A 21,982-nucleotide genomic window follows, 5' to 3' on the forward strand; every position below is an offset into this window, starting at 1 on the left:
GACTACTTCAACCACTAGTCAGCGCTGTCGGAAACAATCGACTACTCGAGCCTGCATTAACCATAATGCATGCACAGAGTTTGCAAGTATGACGTAAATTTTAGGATTACAATATTGCATGTAGCGGTTACTTTCTATGACTTTATCTATGTTGCATGTAAAATTAAAATATGTAATGTAATAATTAGGGGTGCGCCCGAAGCAGAATACTTTATTCGGAATGGCACGGATAATGGCTTCAGAAACTGACAAGGAATAATTCTGCCTGAATATTCGGCTGTAGCTGGCACACTCTGCTGTTTGCTAGATAACAGTTGAGCCAGGGGATCATCGCAATATTATACACAGACCTCTAAAGTCACGCAATAATGAGTGTGTGAAGTGAATGAATGTAAACTTTATGAATGAAAAGAGCGCAAATCAAACACCGCATTGCTGTTGCCTCTCCGTGCATCTCTCAGAAATCAGAGCTTTCCAAGAGTAATATCACCTATAATAATACATCATAAACGTTATATTATTTGTATATATTTAAAACGCAATGATTTAAACCTTAGGCTACGATATGAAATGAATGAATGGAACAAGCACAGCGCGTTCACCAATCAAACAGCCGCGCTGCGCGCCTCAGTCTCTCCAAAACCAAACCAGGTCTCTCTAAAGAGTAGGCTAATAATCAACTTAGATACAGATACATTTTCTACTTGGCCTACACGTTTGCATCTTTATCTTTTGCTGGTTTGCATGGCCCATGCACATTTGTTTAGTGAAGTTCACAAAAAGACTCGCTTAAAGAGTCCTGCGTAATGAAAATGTGCGCATTGAATTAATTCAGTCGAGTTCAAATGATCACTAAACGTTTGTCATGACATCTTTCTGCTTGCATGATAAATTTATTTTTAGAAATTAATGATTATTTTAGTTTAACATGGCATATGCCTACTTGTTCAGTGATAACTATGAAAAAAAAAAACGGTCTCATCAAGTAACTGTATGACGTTCTATCCGAATGCAGATACAAATAATTTTGTGGTTGTTACAGATACAAATACAGATACAAATACTGGCTGTTTAAATATATTATGTCATAATTAGAAAGTTTTGACAATTTACATATGTAATTGTTGCATTAGGCTATGAATTATTAAGCATTTATTGATAAGAACTTTCTCATGTCGTTTCATTTACAGTAGCATGAACCTTGAGTAGTCGAGTAACTCGAGTATTTTTTAAATAAGAAATCGACTAGCAGAAATCAGTAGTCGTGCAACCCCTAATTCTAATGTACACTATTGTTATAGCTTTAAGTCTCTTATGCTTGTGTAGAATGTGTAGAAGTGTGTTACCTGTAAAAAGCTGACAACCATGAGGAACAGACTGTATGATCCGATGCCTCCCGTAAAAACCTCATTCAGCTCTCTTTGCAGCAAAAACTGCTTCAAAACCAGCACCAGGTACGGTAATACGGGAAATTGCTAAAACACACACACAAATACAAGTCAGAAAATAAATCTGTATAAATCTGTTGTATGCAACTACAAGACTGAAGACCACCTCACATTTAAAGGGCACCTATTATGCCCCTTCTTACAAGATGTAATATTAATCTACTGGCTCTCCTGAATGTGTCTGTGAAGTGTCAGCTCAAAATACCATACAGATTGTTTATTATAACGTGTTGAAATGTGTCATTTTTGGGGCGGGTCTATAAAGTGCTGTTTCAGGGGTGTGTTCCCTTACATGAAAATGAGCTGCAACTTCCCGCCCGACTCCAGAAGGGGGCGGAGCCTAGACGCCTCTGCTTTGCGTATGGCAATAAACAGAGAGGAGAAGCAACATGAGCAAAAGTGAGAGGACCGGTATTCAGCTGTACATGTGTGAACCGGACTCAGACCCAGAACAAGGAGAGACTACAGCAGAAGAAACAGGATTCGGAATGGTAGTTTGAATCATTTATGTACTTGTATAGTTTTTCACAGCCGCTTTGTAAAGATGGATGCGACACAGTCAATCTCACGCAGACAAAATAGCGGACATGGCACAACACACTGAGAGCTGAGGATATGGTAAGATGCACCTGTCAGTCAATAGTGGTGGGCGGGGCTACCGCATTATGACGTCATGTTGCGGACAGGAGCCTGGTTTGGTTTTATGAAGATTAAAAAATCAATCATATTTTCAGCTGTTTTTCTCTTTTGGCCCAAAACCAAAAATATAATTTTTGGCTGATCATTTTCAGTGGACGAAATTTCGGTGCATCCCTAGACTGCATCTGCAACTAGTCGAAGCGCGCCTCACAAGCAAACACACTCTAGACGAGAATCAACATCACGCACATGATACGAGCTAGGACTTCATGTCAGGTAGTAATCGGACTTGAGTCTTGTAGTATGCACTTGACTTTAGGAGATGTTGAAAATCCAGTTCAAGTGAGTTTCGAAAACGGTCATCATTTCGGTTTCCCTCTTAATTTATGGCTCGAGTTGAAAGAGGACTCCACACTCACCTGTTTGAAGTTCTTGATGAGTTTTGCAGCTTTAACACCGTTCTGTACATTAAAGCTGATGTCCACTTTTACCTCTGTGTGCAAGTCTGTCAGTTTAATGATGGGAACCTACAAACACACAGAGCATTAACACAAGCAGGGATTTCTGACAGACATCAAAATCATCCTACATACGTGTATGACACAAAGCACTGCGCCTACCGTTGCTTTGTCCAGGACTTTGATAGAGTTCTCATCTGCAATTTTTCTCTTGCGTAGCGCCTCTTCCAGAGTCCAGAGAGGTAAAGTCTCCCAGTGACCAAAAACCACCAAGTCTATATCACTGGTATAAAGAGGGAGAGGAGAAAGTGTTAAATATAAGCAAACAAAAATGATTTTCTTCTTAATGAATGAACAATGTTGTTTTGGAACAAGTTTAAGAGGCAAACGCAGGTCTACGCAGAAACCAAACAATAAAGTTGGCTTCGAAGACAAGACACTGTGCAGTGCCAAGATGTGGAAAGTCTTTGCATTGCCTTTCTTCTGATCCTAACATTAGGAAAGACTGGATGAAGTTTATTTTTAATGAACATCAAGACTGCATCAGTTAGAACTTGGTCCTTTGTTCACTTAATTTCACAGAGGAATCATTTATAAACAAGGCACAATTCAATGCAGGATTTTCAGAAAGATTGAAACTGAAAGACGATGCTGTGCTGAGTTTTCTATATTGGATCTGACAGTAATGTCTCACCACATGAATGTGAGTAACTCTTTTTATTACATGGTCACTATTGCTTTATCTGTTATTACAGATTGTTTGATATGTAGCGAGTATTTATGCATTTTTAACCTAAATCTCAGCAGCGTCCATCTATGAAGGATGTCAAACATACACAACTGTTAGTCAATCATAGCGGTGGGTGTTTACTTCTGAGTCTACAATCCACCACACCTATTCGAACAGAGCGTTCTGATGAGGGGGTCAAAAAAACAGGGCAGAACATAGCCAATTACTTCTAAATTATTGGGGTTTTTTTATGTAAAAATTTTGATAACACTATAAACCCCTTTAAATAAATTAAAACTAACTTATGTAAGGGCACCCAAGTATGTTACAAATGAATTTATGGACGTACTAAACTGAATACGAAACTCAACTGTTTAAGCAACTAGCACACTTGTGTACTGGCACGGACAGATTTATTCCACTAAGCCACAGTTCAGTAATCCAGGTGGAGTATAAACGCAGTATGACTGGTGATGTGAGATTGCCACAAAAAAAAAAAATGTAAAATTAAAAAATTAAATAAAATTCACAGACTTGGGATAGCAGGATAAGCAGAGCTAAAATTACACATCTTAATCCTCTCCTCGCAAGCACACAAAAAGTACACACAGACACAAACACAATTCATAATACTTGTCATATTACATTATTTTACACAATTACAAAAATTAGACTTTCATTTAATTCACACAACAAATCAGGTGTATGTACAATAACATTTAAGATCATATGTATATTGTGCTGAGTGTAAAAAATGTAGAAAGAGAATAAAATCATAACATTACCTTGTAGGTAAATACAAGCCTGTGCTGAAGCTGCCAAACACTTCAACCTGAATCAGAAAATAGAAAAACAGATTAAATCTGCTCTTACAAGAATCTACCTATGAAAATATTAGTCCCAACAGCCAGCCTGTGTTCATATTTAACACAGAACATATAGACGCTCTGGTGTTTGAGTACATGAGTGCAATAACATTGCAGAAACAAACTAGGGCTGAAAATGGCAAGAAAGATGTGAACTCATAAGACAATCATTTTTGGTGAAAGAGCTGTAAATTAAAGTACATTAATATGTGTATACTGTTAGTTAACACAGAAAATAATATTTAATAATAAAGTAATAAAAAAAAATAATATAAAATAATATAATATAATATAATATAATATAATATAATATAATATAATATAATATAATATAATATATGTTGATCATTAGTAGGGCTGGACCAGAATATTCGATTATTCGAATATTCGTTCGGTGGGTTGGCATTCGATTTTCAATTTTGAGATTCAAATATTCTCTTTCTTTTTTTTTCTCGAACACCTGGCATCCCCCGCGAAACGGTTTTCATTCGCTCTTGAATATGAATCTACCATGAGTGAACATCATGATTCAGTTCATCTGGAAGAGAAGACAAAAATGCCAAGACCTCAGCTGTGTGGGATCACTTTAAATTGAGTGAGGACAAGACAAAGACAGTGTGCCAGATATGCGATTTGAAACTGGCCTTCCACTACAGCACATTAAGTTTGAAAAATCACCTTAGTTTTGTAAGTAGTACGCATATAGTATATTGTAGGCATGGGCCGGTAAATATCACGGTTTCACAGTATCACAGTATTGTTGTTACAGCTCTGAAATTTTTAAATAACTGGGTAAAAAAATATATATATTTTTTCCCACTGGACACAATATATTTTGTTTTTGAGCAACATACAGAACATTAGAAACAGTAGAATTATTTATTTTTTTTTTTTTCCTAAAAAGAACTGACATCTTTATTTAACCTAAATCTGTAATTACAGTTATTTTTAGTTATATAATTCATATACATATCATTTATATCATTTCATATCATTAGTTATATAATAATAATCATACACATAATTTGATTTAATAATAACCCAATTTGAAGCAAAAACAGAATGTTCTGGCAAGTTTTGTGAAATTATACCATGTAAACCTTTCAGAAGACAGTCAGCTCCCCTCAGAAACACATTCATATAAACCCCCAAATAAATATTGAGGATTTATTCCAATAGTTTGTGCATCATGAACAGTGAGTGATCTGCCTGCTACAGTATTTTTCTCTGTGCGTCCGTCTTCGTCTCTGGCCTGTGTTAACGGCGTTAACAGACTTCATATTATCACATAAATTACATTTTGGAAAATGATTGCATTGTAAAGCAGTTTGTGCAAGTGCAGAACAGAGAGTTGCAATAAGGCAAAAAACGTCCGGTTGCAGATCGCATAAAGGCCAAAGTATATTTCGGCTATCCACGCACCGTCGGCATTACGTTATTTTCGTTGTCAAGAGGGCTCGTGAATGTATAGTGGTAGTGAGAGTGTGTGTATATCATCTGTGGTTGAGTATACTTTTGAAAGCTGTGCGGACGTGGCTGTGCACGAGATGGAAAGGAACGCTGAATGTGAAGTGTACCCGAGCCTTAAGTTCAGCCATCCTATACGTGACTGACCGCTCGCTTACACCAACAGGAGGAGGAGGGGTCAGTGTTACTCTCTACACTGCACTCAGCCTGAGTGATTCCTACTCTTTCAGTCATTGAGGAGACATGGAAAATAGTGGCTACCGCAGGAACAGTATAATGGAAAATATTAGTGGTTTTTAAACCGTGACATTTTCAAATCGTGGTATACCTTGAAACCGGTAATCGGCCCATGCCTAGTATATTGTTGGTGTAAAAAAAAAAAAAAAAAACTGCTTTTATCCACCATGTTAATCAGTAATTTTACACATGATATAAACGCGCACTTTATTTGCTTGGAAAATACTTTTGAAAACTGTAGTCATAAATTAAAAAAAAAAAATAACCCGTACAGTAGCCCAGCCTAATAATAATTTGTCTGTATTCAAAGTACTGCTCTTAAAAGACCTGTGTGTTTTGTATCACTAGTGCAGTGTCCGTTCTCGGAGCATATAAGCCCTGCCCGCGTGAGGCGCACAGCTTCTTGCTCAAACTGTTCTGTAGTTTATTAAAAGTTTATTTATTCTGAACGTGTCTCATGTCCATATTGCACCAAAATGCAACACTGCACTCCTTTGGGTCCGCAGCAACTCACACGCCACGCGTGAAGTCGATTGGATGAACGGTTCTCGACATAATAAAAATGCAAACAGACAGACATACACACAGAGATTCCTGCCTTTATTACACCATGTCTACACCAGACGCGACGGTTGTTGTGTCGCGCAGCAACAGCTAAAGTCCGTCTACACTGGACACGACAAAGCCACCATTGAAAATCATTTGAAATTTGTGTCAGTACGTCATAAATAGAACGCAGCAGCAGTTTAATGTCAGGTATTTGTCAGCCGCGTGCGCCGCATCCAGTGTAGACATAGCATAGGTTCTATTGTATTTTGTTGCGCGCACACGGTGTAGACACGGATTTTAGAGAGAAGAATATGTTCAGCCCCCTCCCTCCGAAGCTTAGAATATTCGGTGTTGATTACTACCGAAGCTTCAAAACTCAAAAAATGGTATTCGGAATAGCCCTAATCATTACATGCTATGCAAGCCTACGGGATAATGCACTCCATAATTTAATAAGCACAAGTAAATATAAATTAAAAATAAATCGGTTTCCTCGATGTGTAAAAGCAGGACGGCAAACACTACACTGTGGGATTCAAACATAAACATGCCTCTGAAGAACTCCTCTGATACAAATGCATGTCTTTGCTACAAGTTCCATGGCTACTTTTCATATACTACAAAGAAACATGTGATCCTCTGGTATTACACAGATTAGCCTATGCTTCCTTGGAACATTATCCTGCACTCTGAGCTTAATATAAAGACAGTTACAACCAGAAATAAATTATTTTTCAGCTCATTATCCATGCATTTACAACTACATTTTAGCAACAGAATGTCCTGCCACTTGTGGAATGCACAGAAGGATCACTGCTGAGTTAGCTGTGCTATTCTATTAGCAGATTATGTGCAGTTTAAATTTCCACATCATGTGTCTTTATTATTTCACTTTGTACACCCATTGGCCATATTTTTCTCTGCTAGAAAACATCCATAAGCTCCAGTTGGAATAGAAATAAGATGACTAGCACCAATCAGTTCAAAATAGCTGGATTGAACAGCGCAAACTGTAAAAAATTTATATAGAGCAAATTCATTGTTAAATCAATAAACAAATACTTTTAGATATACAGGTAAACTGAGAAGAGTATTTCTTTTATATCTGACAGGTTCCAGTGACAACTTACAAATGGAGTCCCTCAAGGCTCTATATTTAGATCTCTGAATGTCCATCACACCACTGTGTAATGGTGAACTACTGCAAGAACAAATTCACATATGGTCTTTGATATTTAAAAGCTCAAGTAGAAGTTCTGAAAAAGTGTTTGTATTTATGCCTCTTTGGCAGGTGGCTTATTGATTGTTTCTCATCATCCAAATATTCAAGAATACAAATGACATAAACCCCAAGAAGACAATCATATGAATAACACTAACCTCAGCATTTGGCCACAAGTCCTTGATGACTCTCTGGATCCTGGCCACCACCTCTTGCCTCATGTGGTCTTCCTCTGGACGAGGAGAAATATACTCATAAAAGTCCTTTATCTCCTCATGCAGCCTGGATAGAGAGAGAAATTAAGTGTTACATAATCAAAGAGTTACTGCATTATTGACAATAAAGCTCTTTAATATTTAACTCAAATACTACATTAAAGTGATTTGGTGGCACAGTACCACAAATAGGTGTTGTTATTTATAAACCTGGTTTCTGGTGACCTAAACTGTTGTGAGTGTAAATCAATATCAATAAAGACAGAATAAGAAATAACACCTAATAGTAATGCATACAAATGTGTTTGTTTTCCTAGTACACCTAAACTACATGATTTTGATCTGATCAAAAATTCAGTAAAAGCAGTAGTATTGTGACATATTACAACTTAAAATTGTTTGTATTACAATTTAAAGCCCATGTTGCAGGTTAACCACCACTGTCGATTAATGGGTACATAAATCACTCAAGATATGTATATCATTTTTAAAATGTCTCAAAAAAATGGCCTTAAAGACCAGTTTTTTACGTTTTTTTTGGTATTAACGGTTTACATTTTTACGCAATTCGGTGATGACGTCACATTGGGGAGAAGTGGAGGAAAGGTAGCCTCAGCCTAGTATGATGCGCGTTCCAGGCAACCCCGTAACCCGTGTTTTTCCAACCTTAAACCCGTGAAAGTGCACCGGAACGGCAGTCAAACCCGTGACTTCCCACCCGTGAACTCGTACTAGATCGATGTACTCTGAGTTCCGACGTCACACAGGACGCGAAACAACAATGACAGCCCCTACGGATAATACTGCCTACGAACGCAGTGTTTATGCAAGTGGTACACGTTGAAACAAAAAAAAACGATTTTTGGACATTGTAACGTTGCGATAAAAACTCGGGATGAGGAAGAGGTGGCAAGAGCCAACAGGTATGATGGCCCGCAGCCCTATAACTTTTGAACCAGCCAGATGTGAGAGAGCAAATGAGGAATTGCCAAGAACTGATGGCCGTCAAAGCCAATTAAATGCATGGTCCGAGGAGAATGAGTGGAGAGTTGGTGAAGTGTCCTGGTGAGTTGCTATCATTTAGCAATGCAGCAATGACGCACTGGAGCTAGTATACGAGCAGCAGTCCACAATAACGACACACACACACACACACACACACACACACACACACACACACACACACACAGACACACATATATATATATATATATAATTTTTTTTTTTACTGTCATTGGATAGCGCCGAGTGAAAAATAAACGTTTTCTTTATATCTAGTGGCAGTGATCATGACGTTAGTTCAGATAAGTACCAGTAGCCTAGGGCTGGACAATATAACGAACGATATGACCATGTGCATCTCGTCAGTAAAGCCGGTTCCATGATGAGCGGTAAATCCCATCACCTGCTTTCAAATGGAGCTGCATTTAATACACAGAGCCGTAGTTTATTGACAAGCTACGCTATATTGAGTTCATTATCAAAGGCGATTCATCTTCAATAATGAACTCGATATAGCGTAGCTTCTCAGTGAACTACGGCTGTGTATTAACTGCAGCTCCATTTGAAAGCAGGTGATGGGGATTTACCGCTAATCATGGAACCGGCTTTACTGACGAGATGCACATGGTCATATCGTTCGATATATTGTCCAGCCCTACAGTAACCTTTGTCATAGTGTCGTACTGGGTAACTTTGTCTTTGTCATCTAGAAATAGAAAGCATCATACTAGCTATATGGGCGTTTCTAAGCGTTTATCTCTTCCTCCGGTGAAAATGTTGTTGCAAACGTAGCCGCGTGTCTGTCGTTATGTTTGGCTGGTGCTTGTGTGGAAACTGCGTTGGAAAGCTGGTGCTGTAGGGAAGTGAGTGCGTTTGGTCGCTGTTGGTCGATATCTATCTATCGATCTATCTGTCTGTCTATCTATCTATCTATATCTATGTATTTATCTATAATCTGCGCTATCTGAATACTCTCGTCTACTACTCGTCTCTCTAGTCGCTCTCAAGGCGGGCTTTGGTAAATTCTCTCCCCAATGTGACGTAATGCAATGCATTGTGGGGAAAGGAGAATCGTTGCAAACCGCTGTAAGATAGTACCTACTTTTTCGTATTTTATTCCATTTTGTGATACCCAACAACATAAAATACAACGGATAACAGTTTAAATGTTCATTACCAACAAGCAAATTGCACAAATTCGTTGAAAAATTAACCATGCAACACGGCCTTTAAACTGTTTTCTATTTTAATATATTTTATGATGTAATTGATTCCTATGATGGCAAAGTTGAATTTTCATTACTAATTTAAATTATTTAATTTAAATAATTTTCATTACATTTTCATTACTCCAGTCTTCAATGTAACATGATCCTTCAAAAATCATTCTAATATGCTGATTTGCTGCTCAAGAAACATTTCTTTTTATCAATGTTTAAAACAGTTGTGCTGCTTAAAATTTCTGTGTGAACTAGGGCTGCACGATAAATTGCATGTGATTGTCATGCGCATCTCGTCAGTAAAGCTGGTTCTGTGATTAGTAGTAAATCTCCATCACGTGCATTCAGATGGAGCGGCATTTAATACACAGAGCCGTAGTTCACTGACAAGCTACACAATACCATGTTCATAATCGCGTAGCTTGTCAGCGAACTACATCTCTGTATGGAACCATGATAAATTTTTTCAGGATTCTTTGATGAATAGAAAGTTTACATCAAAGAACAGTAATTGTTTGAAATTGAAATCTTGTAACATTATAAATGTTTTACTGTCACTTTTGATCCATTCAATGCTCCACTGCTGAATAAAATTATAAATTCCTTTAAAAAAAAATCTTACTGCCACCAAACTTTTGAATGATATTATATGCTGTCATGTAAGCGATGAGAACATTGGTTAACATGACTCAGGATAAGAAAAGAACAAAGAAACAAATTCACACCCTAGTTACAGTTAAGTAAACATTCAAAGGCAGGTTACTACAGCTAGTGAGGCTTCAGTCAGGAAAGGAAGAGTGTAGCTAGGTGACACCTCATTATTACTCATTTCTAATAATTTGACCCTAGAAAGCAGGGCACCATTAACTCAACCCAACCTGACATAGCAGTCCAAGTTTATTCCAACCTGAACATTAAATTCAAGCAATGGTAGCAGCATCTAACACTGCATGGGACACACCTGCAGATATACTACAACATGCAAGCTGCTTAAAGAAGCAGAATTAATTCACTGAAATAATCTCTTGGTGTCATACAAGTTGAGTATGTTCAGATTACTGTGCCAAGGCACCTGCTATCACCTCTCATTCTCTTCCAGCTTTTTACTAACACTGGTCTTCTGGTGCCAGGTGGCAATCCCACGACAAGTGTTGAATCTGCACATGCCTGCCAAACTGGCCGCCATCCTTATTTATGAACATGTACTGTAGCTGCTGCTGCAAGCAGTTTCATCATTCTGTACATGTGCTGAGTTTGCCCATGACTTAAGTGGTTCCAATAGACTTCCTGTAGCTCAAACATGGAGCTAACAATGCCATGGTCATTGGTTTGATTTACAGAGAATGCATGAACTGATATTATGTACACAATGAATGGTGTATGTACATTGAAATGCAATGTAAGCTGCTTTGCATAAAAGTGTGCCAAAAGCATAAAAGAAAATAAGAGAAAAAAAATCCTACATAGTTCACATCTTTTTAACAGCATCAAATAAAGTCAGTGGAGACAGGCCACTTATAGGACGTTTTCACACCTGGCTCCTTTGGAGCGTTTGTTTCCCTAAACAAGTTTGTAAAAATTGAACATTTAAGTCCCTGTTTCAGAACAATCTCAGTGTGGTGGATGTCAGTTAATCTCAGCTTTCAGTTTAGTCTTAAACATACATGCACATTAGCTGAACCAGTCTGAACAAATTACACTTTCATGCTGATTCGATTTAAATAAGCAAAATATATGATACCACTGATGCAGGGCTCCAAACAAAAAAATCGAGTAAGGAGCCATTGGCTCCTATAAGAAAAAAACTTAGGAGCCAAATAATTTTTTAGGTGCCACAGAAAAAACGTGTCATTTCAATCATACTGTCATGTGTTTATGTCTCATCTTTTCTTGACTTTATCAGCATTTTAATCCATCTTGTAGATGACCTGGGAACTAAGGTGCACTTAAAGTGGGAACTAAATGTCTTTTCCAGCTTGAAATCTACAGTCACAAAGAATTGTTCATTACACAGAATCTGTACCAGTATCATGGAGCATAAGCATCACTTGGTCACTGAGTGTGGCTTGGGCTCCTCCTACATGAGACATTTCAGTAAGTTGTACTGTAGGCTGTCTTATAAAATAGCCTACCTTTTGATGTTAATTCAAGTTCACTATGTACTATATTAGTAAAGAGAAAGATTAAATGGGTTCACTTGCCCTTGAACTGAGGCGCTAAAGCGTAATGAATTCAGAATAATTTTAAAGCTGGTACTTTTTATTAAAAAGTGACAAAGAACAGAGCTTTTTGCGATTACTGGATGGCAGTTGCACTTCAAATAATGAAGTTCACGCATTAAAAGAACAGAGACCAAGATCTTGTTTAGAAGAAGCCATATTAGTAATTATTATAATCGAGAATTGTTAACGATATTGCCAATATCCACACAGCTTTACCTGTTCTAGTTTGTTCAAGTTGTGCTGTATTTTCTGCACTTTCCCTTCTTACGTCTCCGTCATTTCTCTCTCGCTGCACAGCGGAGCTGCGTTTATCAGACTGTGTGTGTCAGCTCTGATGTGCGGCAGAGACGAGGACTGTCTGAAACTCTCTTTTTCCACTAAAACTTTAATGCGCATCGTCTCAGTTTAATACGTGAACATAACAAAAGATTTGATTGCAAAACAATTAGGAAAAAAGGCATTACATTCAATTTTTTTAAGTTATAACATGTAAATATATACCCAGATAGCAATAACACTTGGGCTGATTCTGGCTGAAATGCGTCTCTGTCGGTTCAGTCTCGGCATCGGTGAGAAGATAAGGGACCAGAGCCGCGCCGACTCTACAAAACACTTCTGGCTGACAGACGGCTTTTTCTCTATGGGCCGATTTCGGCTGAAAGCTGATGTACAAGCGGCAGGTCCACACTCGGTGTGTAGTTGTGTGTATTAACCTTCGGCCCGAGCTCGTTTTATCACAGACGGGGCGCTGCTAGAATGAAGCAATCATCCGCCTGAGAAAACTTTTTTAGCGGTTAAATCCTGATGAGCTTTCGGCGGGTAGTCGCCAGTGGCGACCTCAGCAAAAACGTCACTCGCAAATTAATATTTATGGTCGCAAATGCAACTGTTTTAGTCGCAGTTTGTAGCCCTGTGATGTCAAACTTTATTGCTGATTTGACATGCTAAATGTTTTCTTTTTGTTGTTGTTGATTTTGGTGCTTACCGGAATTAATTAAATAGGATAGTTTCTATGTACCAACATAGAAACTACTCAAGAAAGTTAAGATGGCAGAGTGGATAGGTTTGCTTTTTCTTCCTGAAATTGAACACAAAATCTGTGTGGACACTGCAATTACACCTACACTAAATGAACATTCTTCTTGGGTTATTTCTATATTTGCTAACTGCTAGAGCAGCCTAACATAAAATATACAGTTCTTACACAATCCGGTCCCTCCTCCACATTTGACAGCAAGTGAATGTTGACGGGCCGCATTTATTTCAGTTGTTACATCTTTAACTGTGAAGAAAAAGGTGTTCAAATAACCTTTTCTTGCCAACAGAGCAGGCAAACTAAAGTTTTCATTTGAACTTAGACTAATCTATAAAAGTCAAAAGTAAAAGAGTGAGAAATAAAATGCTTTCCCACGTCAATTAACGAGACATTTTATAAATTTTGGACAGGTGAGAAACAATCACGCCCTGAAGAACATTTTGCACTCTGGGAATTCTAGGCATCTCATTACTTAAAAATGCTGATAATTATTCTAACTTCTAATAAGGTGAGAAAGAACAGGTTACATGAAAGTAAATCTGTGCTACACTGGCATTCGCTTATGCCAGAGTGGAAACTCTGAATGGATACACTTACATTGTCAATAACAATAATAATAATGTTTATTTTATATAGCGCCTTGCTGCAAACTCGAGGTTTATCTCAAGAAAGGTCTTAGTACCTCCGCTCACAAGGTCCATAAACAAACAAGTCATGCAAAGCTTTGAGCATAAACACCACACAGACACAAGTTTCTTCTGGGGCTCCGATCAGTGTGTAAGCACATTTGTCTATCCATGCTGGTAAAACTAAACTGCATGATAAAGTTCTGCCCTTGGCATGAAGCTCTGCAGAGGCAGTTTGACAGCATTCATCGAAGCCAGACACCACTGCAACATGCACACACCTTCAGCAGGCGCACACTCAAGACTCCACAGATCAGGCCATTGGATTAGGGTTTTGAGACAAAGGGTGGTTCATGTTACCAAGACAAAAATCATCATACATACAAAAGCCCATTACATCACAGAGTTTTTATGCAACCAAAACAGAACAGATATTTATAGAGCAGCTCTGCAAATATTTTCACTGTCCTACAAAAGTATTGGCAGGGCGAGTAAAAATAGGTTTTTATAGTTTTTTACTGGCCCACATATTCACAACATACTTATATCTCTCTCTCTCTCTCTCTCTATATATATATATATATATATATATATATATATATATATATATATATATATATATATATATATATATATATATATATATCCTAGATAAATTGCAATTTTACAATACTCATGGTTCATTAACTTTTTTTTTTCTTTACAAATGAGCTCAAAAGCTGGAAATTAGCCATCCTTTATTGAGTCCTGACATATTATTCAAAGATCAGACATATTAACACAATTTGTCAAAAGACACATACATACTTTCATAAAATCCGTAAAAATATACAAATGCCAAAGTAACAGAAAATTTACCTGATATGGATGTGTGTATATACATATATGTATGTGTGTGTGTGTGCTCCTGATGTATAAGTATGTTTTTCTGTGTTTATGTTCATATCAGGTTCATTCAAAGTTGTATGTCTGCATTTGGGCATGTGCTTGCAAAGCGTGTGTTGTTTCATCAAGACTAGATAGAAGTGTGTTTCAGTCCTGGCAAACAAAAAAAAAAAAAATTAGTTCAGTCCAAGAAATGGAACTGAAAGAAAGCAAAAGTGGAACCAAAAGGGCTGAACTGAATGACCTCTTGATCTCACCATATCTGCTTCAGCAGCAATCTTACAAAATGGACAAGAGAGAGCAATAGCAGACAAATTTAAAACAAGATGAAAAGTTAAAAAAACTGAAAGTACTTAATTTAACTGGAGCTTAATAAATCCCAGCAGGCTGTCTCACAGTTCAAAGGGCACTTTTGCCCTCAGTGTCGTCCAGCTTGGCTGTGGGAACTGATAGCACACAGAGTCTGAGTTTCGTTTCAATGAATAAACTGGTCAGATCAGTTTCAATTCTCCAGAGCAGCCTGTTGTGTCCTCTGATCAAGCACGAGCAGCATACGGTTTACTCCCAGTGTCAGCCAATGAGAGAGCAGACTCTGTCGCTAAGAAACCCTCCACTGTGAGGGCCAAAACAAGTTTTGCTGTTACTGCTGTGGATTCACTGACTCACATTACACACACACATACACATAAACACACACACAGTTAGCCTAAATACTGATAATCACACGATCATCCTGATTTACATGCATGAGTAGGGATATGCCGGTATCCAATTTTCATGTTGCGATTAATTGCTAATGCTTTTATCACGGTATACGGTATTATCACTGTATTGAAATTTAGTTTTAAAAAAGTGGTCATAATACAGTAAAACAGGTTTAATAATTTTTTTCTTATAACAAAAATAACTGAACATTTAAATACAATAAAGCAATACAAAAAAATTAAAGCTATATATATGTATATATATATATATATGTGTGTGTGTGTGTGTGTGTGTGTGTAAGTAAAATACAATATCAGTCTGGCGAGTAAACTAAATAATTTACTAGCCAATGGCAATTATATTGCCAAGGCGTGCCTAGAGAGTTGCCCAAATGTCTAAATAAGAAAAAGTAAGGGATAGTAAATGAAGACAGAATAAAAATGAACTGTCCCTTTTGAACTAGGTCATGAACTGAGAAATCAAAATTCCCTTGATCTTTTGATATATAAGAGGTCATTGTGCTATAAAAACATCCTGTAAGTTTCAGAACTCAAAACTTTCTCGTTAGTCTGAAAACAGCTCGTATTGAAGCTGATCTGCCAAAACGACAGCTTGTGGAATGTGCCACTTTATGACATAATAGTGTGGCTAAACAGCACCTCCGCAGAGGAAGTGCAATGCCTGCTTTAAAGGTGCTGTATGTAGGATTGACACCGAGTGGTTGAACTAGGTATTGCAGTCCAAATTCAAAATCCCTCCTCCTCACACTTGACGCACACGCAATACGCTGTGTTTTCCACTAACTGGCCATACTTTTTCTGTGTGCGTGCTTTGGATGTGTGAGCACATGGGCGAAGAAACAAGAAAGTCTATGTATGACCGGACAAAGTCATATCCAAAATGAGACAGTATGGACATTACTGAGCGCTAAACACTCTCATGCAGTGCATGTTTCATTCATACTCGAAGCTTGGGGCTCTCGCGCAGAAAGTTCAAAAACTTCCAGCTATGGCTGTAGCTAAAAAAAGTAATTTCAGGTCATTTCAAGGTAATAAATATAGTATATGAATAATCCTGCCTTATTCTGCCTTATTATGTGTTTGTATAAACCAATTCTAAAATTGTCATTAGGAAAATACAGAAAAAACCTTATAGAATACAAATGATTGTTTATCATCCTGCAGTTTATTTCATTTCTTATCCAAATGTCAACTAGACAAAATTCAAAAGGGTTTTTTTTTTTTTTTTTTAAACATTTCTGTTCCCCTCATTTCTGAAATGATGGCTAGCCTATGCCTCTATGTGTGCAGTACAGAAAACAGTGCATGAGTCTTCTTGTGCTTGAATGGTTTAAAGTCATATTAAAATGTGCACAAAGGAATCCATCCGATCAATGATACCGATCTTTTTAAAGCCTTCTTTTTACCATGTAGAATTATTTATAGTGATGATCCAATCAAGATTTTTAGACATTTATTCAGGGCCTGAATTTCTTTTCTGAAAATGAATTCCTCTCTTAGGTGACTCTTGTGAGAGGATTTTTTATTATTTATCTGGGGGGTGCAGGGGGACATTCTTTCAAAAATATAATTTATAATAATTTATCTCACCTAAATGTTTGATCATGCACAGTATTTTTGTTTTTACAATTGTGTAATTGTTGCACAATAGCTAACACAGCGCAAGCCTGTTTATCCATTGTTTTGATTTTAAATCCAAACATTGTTACTTAAAATGCTTTTTCAACATTGTGATTCTTTTTTTTTTTTTACACAGTACAGTAATACAATCTTTCATCAATTATTCAATGTTATTTACTTTTGTATTTACTTTTAGATTTATATATAAAGTTGCTAAAGCAAAATATTTAAACTACTTTTCTTACGTTATCACAAACATTCTAAATTAAAACTTACCACTGACAGAAACCGTCAGCTCTACTGCCTTTTCTTGTGCATTTAAATCTTTATTACAAGCAATCCTGCAGTTCATAAAGAACTTTAAAATTATTGCCTTGTTATTCAAAAGTGCTCTTTTCCTTTAAAGGGGTCCTATTATGCTCTTTTACAAAGTCTTGATTTTGTTTTGGGGGTGTTCTAGAACAGGCTCTCATACTAAGTTGCTCGAAAAACACTTTTTTGTACATATTTTACATTATTACAGTTGTTACAATACCTCTCTCCCCAGTCTGGCATGAACGGCTGGAATAGTTCCTGTAACAAATGAAGGCCCGCCTTCTGGAATACGAGATGTGCTGTGATTGATTAGCTGGACCAGCACTCGGCGCATGGTCGGGAAATGTCCTGCCTCTTACCATAGCTGCCATAGTATTCAGCTGACAGGAGACTTCTAACAGTTCGGACATTGCGTGAATCAGAGGTAAAAATCTATATAAATACTGTTCAGATTCTTGCACAGACCGATCGTTTTGTGTCTTTACACATGAATGTATAATTACGAGCCGCAGGGTTTAATTTGGATTTGTCTATGCATGGTTTTTTTTAGTTTTATTGTATGTTTTATCCGTGATCTATTATAAGAGTGATGGACTGCAAAGTTTGAGTTAAAAATCTTGGTTTGTGTTCTACTGAAGAAACAAAGTCACCTACATCTTGGATGCACTGGGGGTAAGCAGATAAACATCAAATTTTCATTTTTGGGTGAACTATCCCTTTAAGTACAATTTCTTAGTACTCTTTCCAGCACTAGTCATAGCTCTAATACATGGCTCAGAGCACACTCTCACATCTCAAAATCCTATGTTAGTGACAGAATCAGCCAAATTCAAGTTGAAAAACCCATTTCTCTTGTAGTGTCTGGGAACCTGTCAGAGAAGCCCCATGTGCTAGCACTGAAGGCTGCTTTTCTATTACATTTAGCCCCCTTCCACCAACATGAAATGCCTCCCTTATGTCCCATGGCAACTGGTTAACCTAATGACAGTGATTGATGAATATAGGCTGAACTCAATTGCAGAAAACAGAGCTATAATGTGAAAAGTAGCAGCCAGAAAGAACCTTGCTTAAAGGATTAGTTCACTCCTGAATAAAAATTTCCTGGTAATTTACCCACCCCCATGTCATCCAAGATGTTCATGTCATTGTCTTCAGTCGCAAATAAATTAAGTTTTTGGAGGAAAACATTTCAGGATTTTTCTCTATATAATGGACTTCAATGGTGGCCAACAGGCTGAAGGTCCAAATTGCAGTTTCAGTGCAGCTTCAAAGGGCTCTATAAGAGTCTAATCTTCGAAACAATCTGTCATTTGCTTAAAAAAAACAAACAAAAAAAGTATATTTTTTAACCACAATTACACGTCTTGCACTAGCTCTGTGATGCGCGTCCATGACTTCACTTGAGATGCACCGATCGATCGGAATCGGCTGGTTTTCTGCATGATCGGCAATCGGCCGATCAGTCTCACGTCTTTCTAATTTTGAGCCGATCCGTCTACATGCAGCTACATGCAAACTAGGGCTGGGTAAAAAAAAAAAATATATATATAGATATCTCGATATTAATCGATTATCTTTTTTAAGGAACAATATCGATTCTTAAATCGAAAGAATCGATTAGTCTAGCCTGTTTTCAGTTAATGGACGGAACATTGAAGTGCACTTCCCATCCAATAAATCGCAATAACCATTGTGCTTTGGTGCTTTTAATGAAACAAGTCTCAGGTTTCAGTTAATGTCCATTTTATTGCAGTATTCAAACAATAAATGCATTTTTGGTGCTGTTTAATCTGGAGTGAAAGATCGAGACTCATTTTCTCCTTCAACATTAAAATCATCCGATATCATTTTAATTTAATTATTTATTTATTTATTACCTTTTTTGTAAAAGGCATTTTACTTTCTTTGCACATTTGCTTTGTAAACACTGGGTCAGTACGTTCGCCTGTCACACATGACCTTTCCAACGTGACTACGCAACGCATGAAGTCATAGATGCAGAGCTAGTGCAAGACAAGCATTTGTGGTTAAAAAAAAATGTAAATAAAAAAAATTATATCATTTATTTATTTTTTTTCCTGTAGAAAATGGCCAAACATTTCACTAGATAAGACCCCTATTCCTCTCCTGGGATCGTGTAGAGCCCTTTGAAGCTGCATTGAAACTGCAGTTTGGACCTCCTGGATTGTTTTTCTCAAAAACCTTATTTTCTTTTCGAACGAAGACAGACAAACATGGACATCTTGGATGGCACGTAGGTAAGTAAATTATCAGGAAATTTTAATTCTGGAGTGAACTAATCCTTTAATGTTTTGTAATGAATAACACAACAAACTACTACAATTATAACAGAGAACTGCATGCAGTGATCATCTTTATGTGAAGATAAACTAATTTACAATTCTTTAAAGTTTCAGCATGACCAAAAACTATTCAAAGACATTAACTCAGGACACCATCTGTTCAGCAATGCTTTCTGAATACAAATGAACGTTAGTGTCCAAAATTATATCCTTTGCATCGATTCAGTGCTCTTCGAAAAAAGACCAGTGCACTGAACTCATCCTACACCAGTTAGTAACATTGAGAAGACCCAACATAAAAAATTCAGCACCAGCACAACTAAGCGTAGAGAGAGGCTTTTCCCTCTCCTCTCATTGCAGCACAGCTGTCAGGCAGATGAAAGAATCTCGACTCACTCTGATTGGTTGGAAGCACCATGACATCACAGAGACAGGGATCGTGTGTCAGCTGGAAGGGGGGAGCATTTGTTTTGAGTAGAGCCAGGAAGGAACTTGTTCAACATTCGGAGAATATGAACAGAAAAATCTCTCTACACACACTCAGACACACCCATTAAACCATATGTCCCTTTTCTCACACCTCCAAGCAGAACAACAAAAATGATTACGCGAAATTAGCCTCCAACACATCCACAAAATACTTCTATAATGTAGGTTGGAAATATTTTGTGCTGTAGGAAGGAAGCACATTTCACATCCTGGAGACATGCATAAATGGAAAAGACTAAAATCCAAAACAAATGATCCCAGAACAAGATTTAAATCTTTAAAGGGGTCATATGATGCAGTTAAAAAAAAACATTATTTTGTGTATTTGGTGTAATGAAATGTGTTTATGCGGTTTAAGGTTAAAAACACATTATTTTCCCCATACTGTACATTATAGTTTCTCCTCTATGCCTCACCTTCTGAAACACAACGATTTTTACAAAGCTCATTGTTCTGAAAAGCGAGGTGTGCTCTGATTGGCCAGCTATCCAGCGCGTTGTGATTGGCCGAATGCCTCAAGCGTGGGACGGAAATGTTATGCCTCTTATGCCTACATATTGTGATGCCTTGTCCGGCCGGAGCGACGAGACATAAACATAAAACCCATTATAAACAGGATATAAACAGGATTTCTAGTTGTGTCTTATTTTGGAAGGCAAAAACAAAGTAGTTTCGCTTTCTCAACGAAACAACGTCGAAAAAAGGTGAATTGAGTGAGCAGAGGCTGGAGGCCTAGAGTGAGCCGCGGTCTAGAGTGAGCCGCGGCCGGCTTGAATGAGCAGAGGCGGGCGGCTTGAGAACAGTGCAGCGGGCTGATTCTATGAAGGAGCGTACCTTGGTCTTGCAGCAACCGTATGTGATGACCCCGGGCTGGACTCCGCTTCATCCATGGTGAAAGCCGATTCGGCGATCCACAGTGCAAAGTTGATGTATTTCCTCAGCGCCCAGCATGGATCAGCCCCAGGCACGACAAAGCGTATATCGTCCTCTTTTGGAAGGCCAAACAAAGTAGTTTCGCTTTCACAGTGAAACACACAGCGTCTGAACGACATGGCGGCGGCAACAACAATACTACAACAAGAATAAAAGGTATGCCTTCTTTCTTTGCGTGAACATCTGGGCAGCGTTATGCAAATCTTCCCACATACTGACGTAGAGATGCGGGGCCGTGTTAGAACGAGCCATTTCGGAGGGCGTAGACGAGTCTTAACTTTTATAAAGAATATCTCTTTGGATTTGAGACTTTAGTCTTTGCAACTTTACAGATCTTCTTTATTCACCAAGAGCTTGTAACACTCCAAAGAGAAAGGAAAAATTTAAATCATATCACATGACCCCTTTAAAGCATTTCAGACATGCTCTCTGAATACAATGCTATTGCATGAGCCAATCTGCGCTTAATCAGTACATTTCGGCCCACGTCTATAAGGGCCTTTCGCACCTCTTTAGCTCCAGAACTAAATGTACATTACTGGGACGATTTTGCGCGAACTATTTCCCAGTAATATTTAAAGGGTTGCATTCGCACCGACAGTGTGTACTAGCGTCCGTCCATCTGTCGCTGTTCTCCATACTTGCAAAATAAGTTGACACAATGTTTACACAGCTTTTTAAATCATGGCGGGCGAGGCCGTTTTCATACGCGTTTGGCCAATCAATGTTACGTCACGGGTAGTACCAGTTGTGCTGGTTAGACCCTGCTCCAGAG

The 21,982-nt window shown here is 37.8% G+C and overlaps 1 protein-coding gene across 1 annotated transcript in view; it reads right to left on the reverse strand.

Moving 5' to 3' along the window:
* LOC109084830 (terminal nucleotidyltransferase 4B-like) overlaps positions 1 to 21,982 on the reverse strand; it is a 30,214-nt gene that overhangs the window by 5,501 nt on the left and 2,731 nt on the right. The window contains exons 2-6 of the mRNA XM_042760356.1: positions 7,775 to 7,898; positions 4,061 to 4,107; positions 2,708 to 2,828; positions 2,507 to 2,614; positions 1,347 to 1,475 (exon numbers count right to left, since the gene is read on the reverse strand). Of these exons, the coding sequence (XP_042616290.1) occupies positions 1,347 to 1,475; positions 2,507 to 2,614; positions 2,708 to 2,828; positions 4,061 to 4,107; positions 7,775 to 7,898 (529 nt within the window). The remainder of the gene's footprint in view (positions 1 to 1,346; positions 1,476 to 2,506; positions 2,615 to 2,707; positions 2,829 to 4,060; positions 4,108 to 7,774; positions 7,899 to 21,982) is intronic.

Source organism: Cyprinus carpio, chromosome A7 (genome assembly GCF_018340385.1).
Source record: "Cyprinus carpio isolate SPL01 chromosome A7, ASM1834038v1, whole genome shotgun sequence".
NCBI classification, from domain to species: Eukaryota; Metazoa; Chordata; class Actinopteri; order Cypriniformes; family Cyprinidae; genus Cyprinus; species Cyprinus carpio.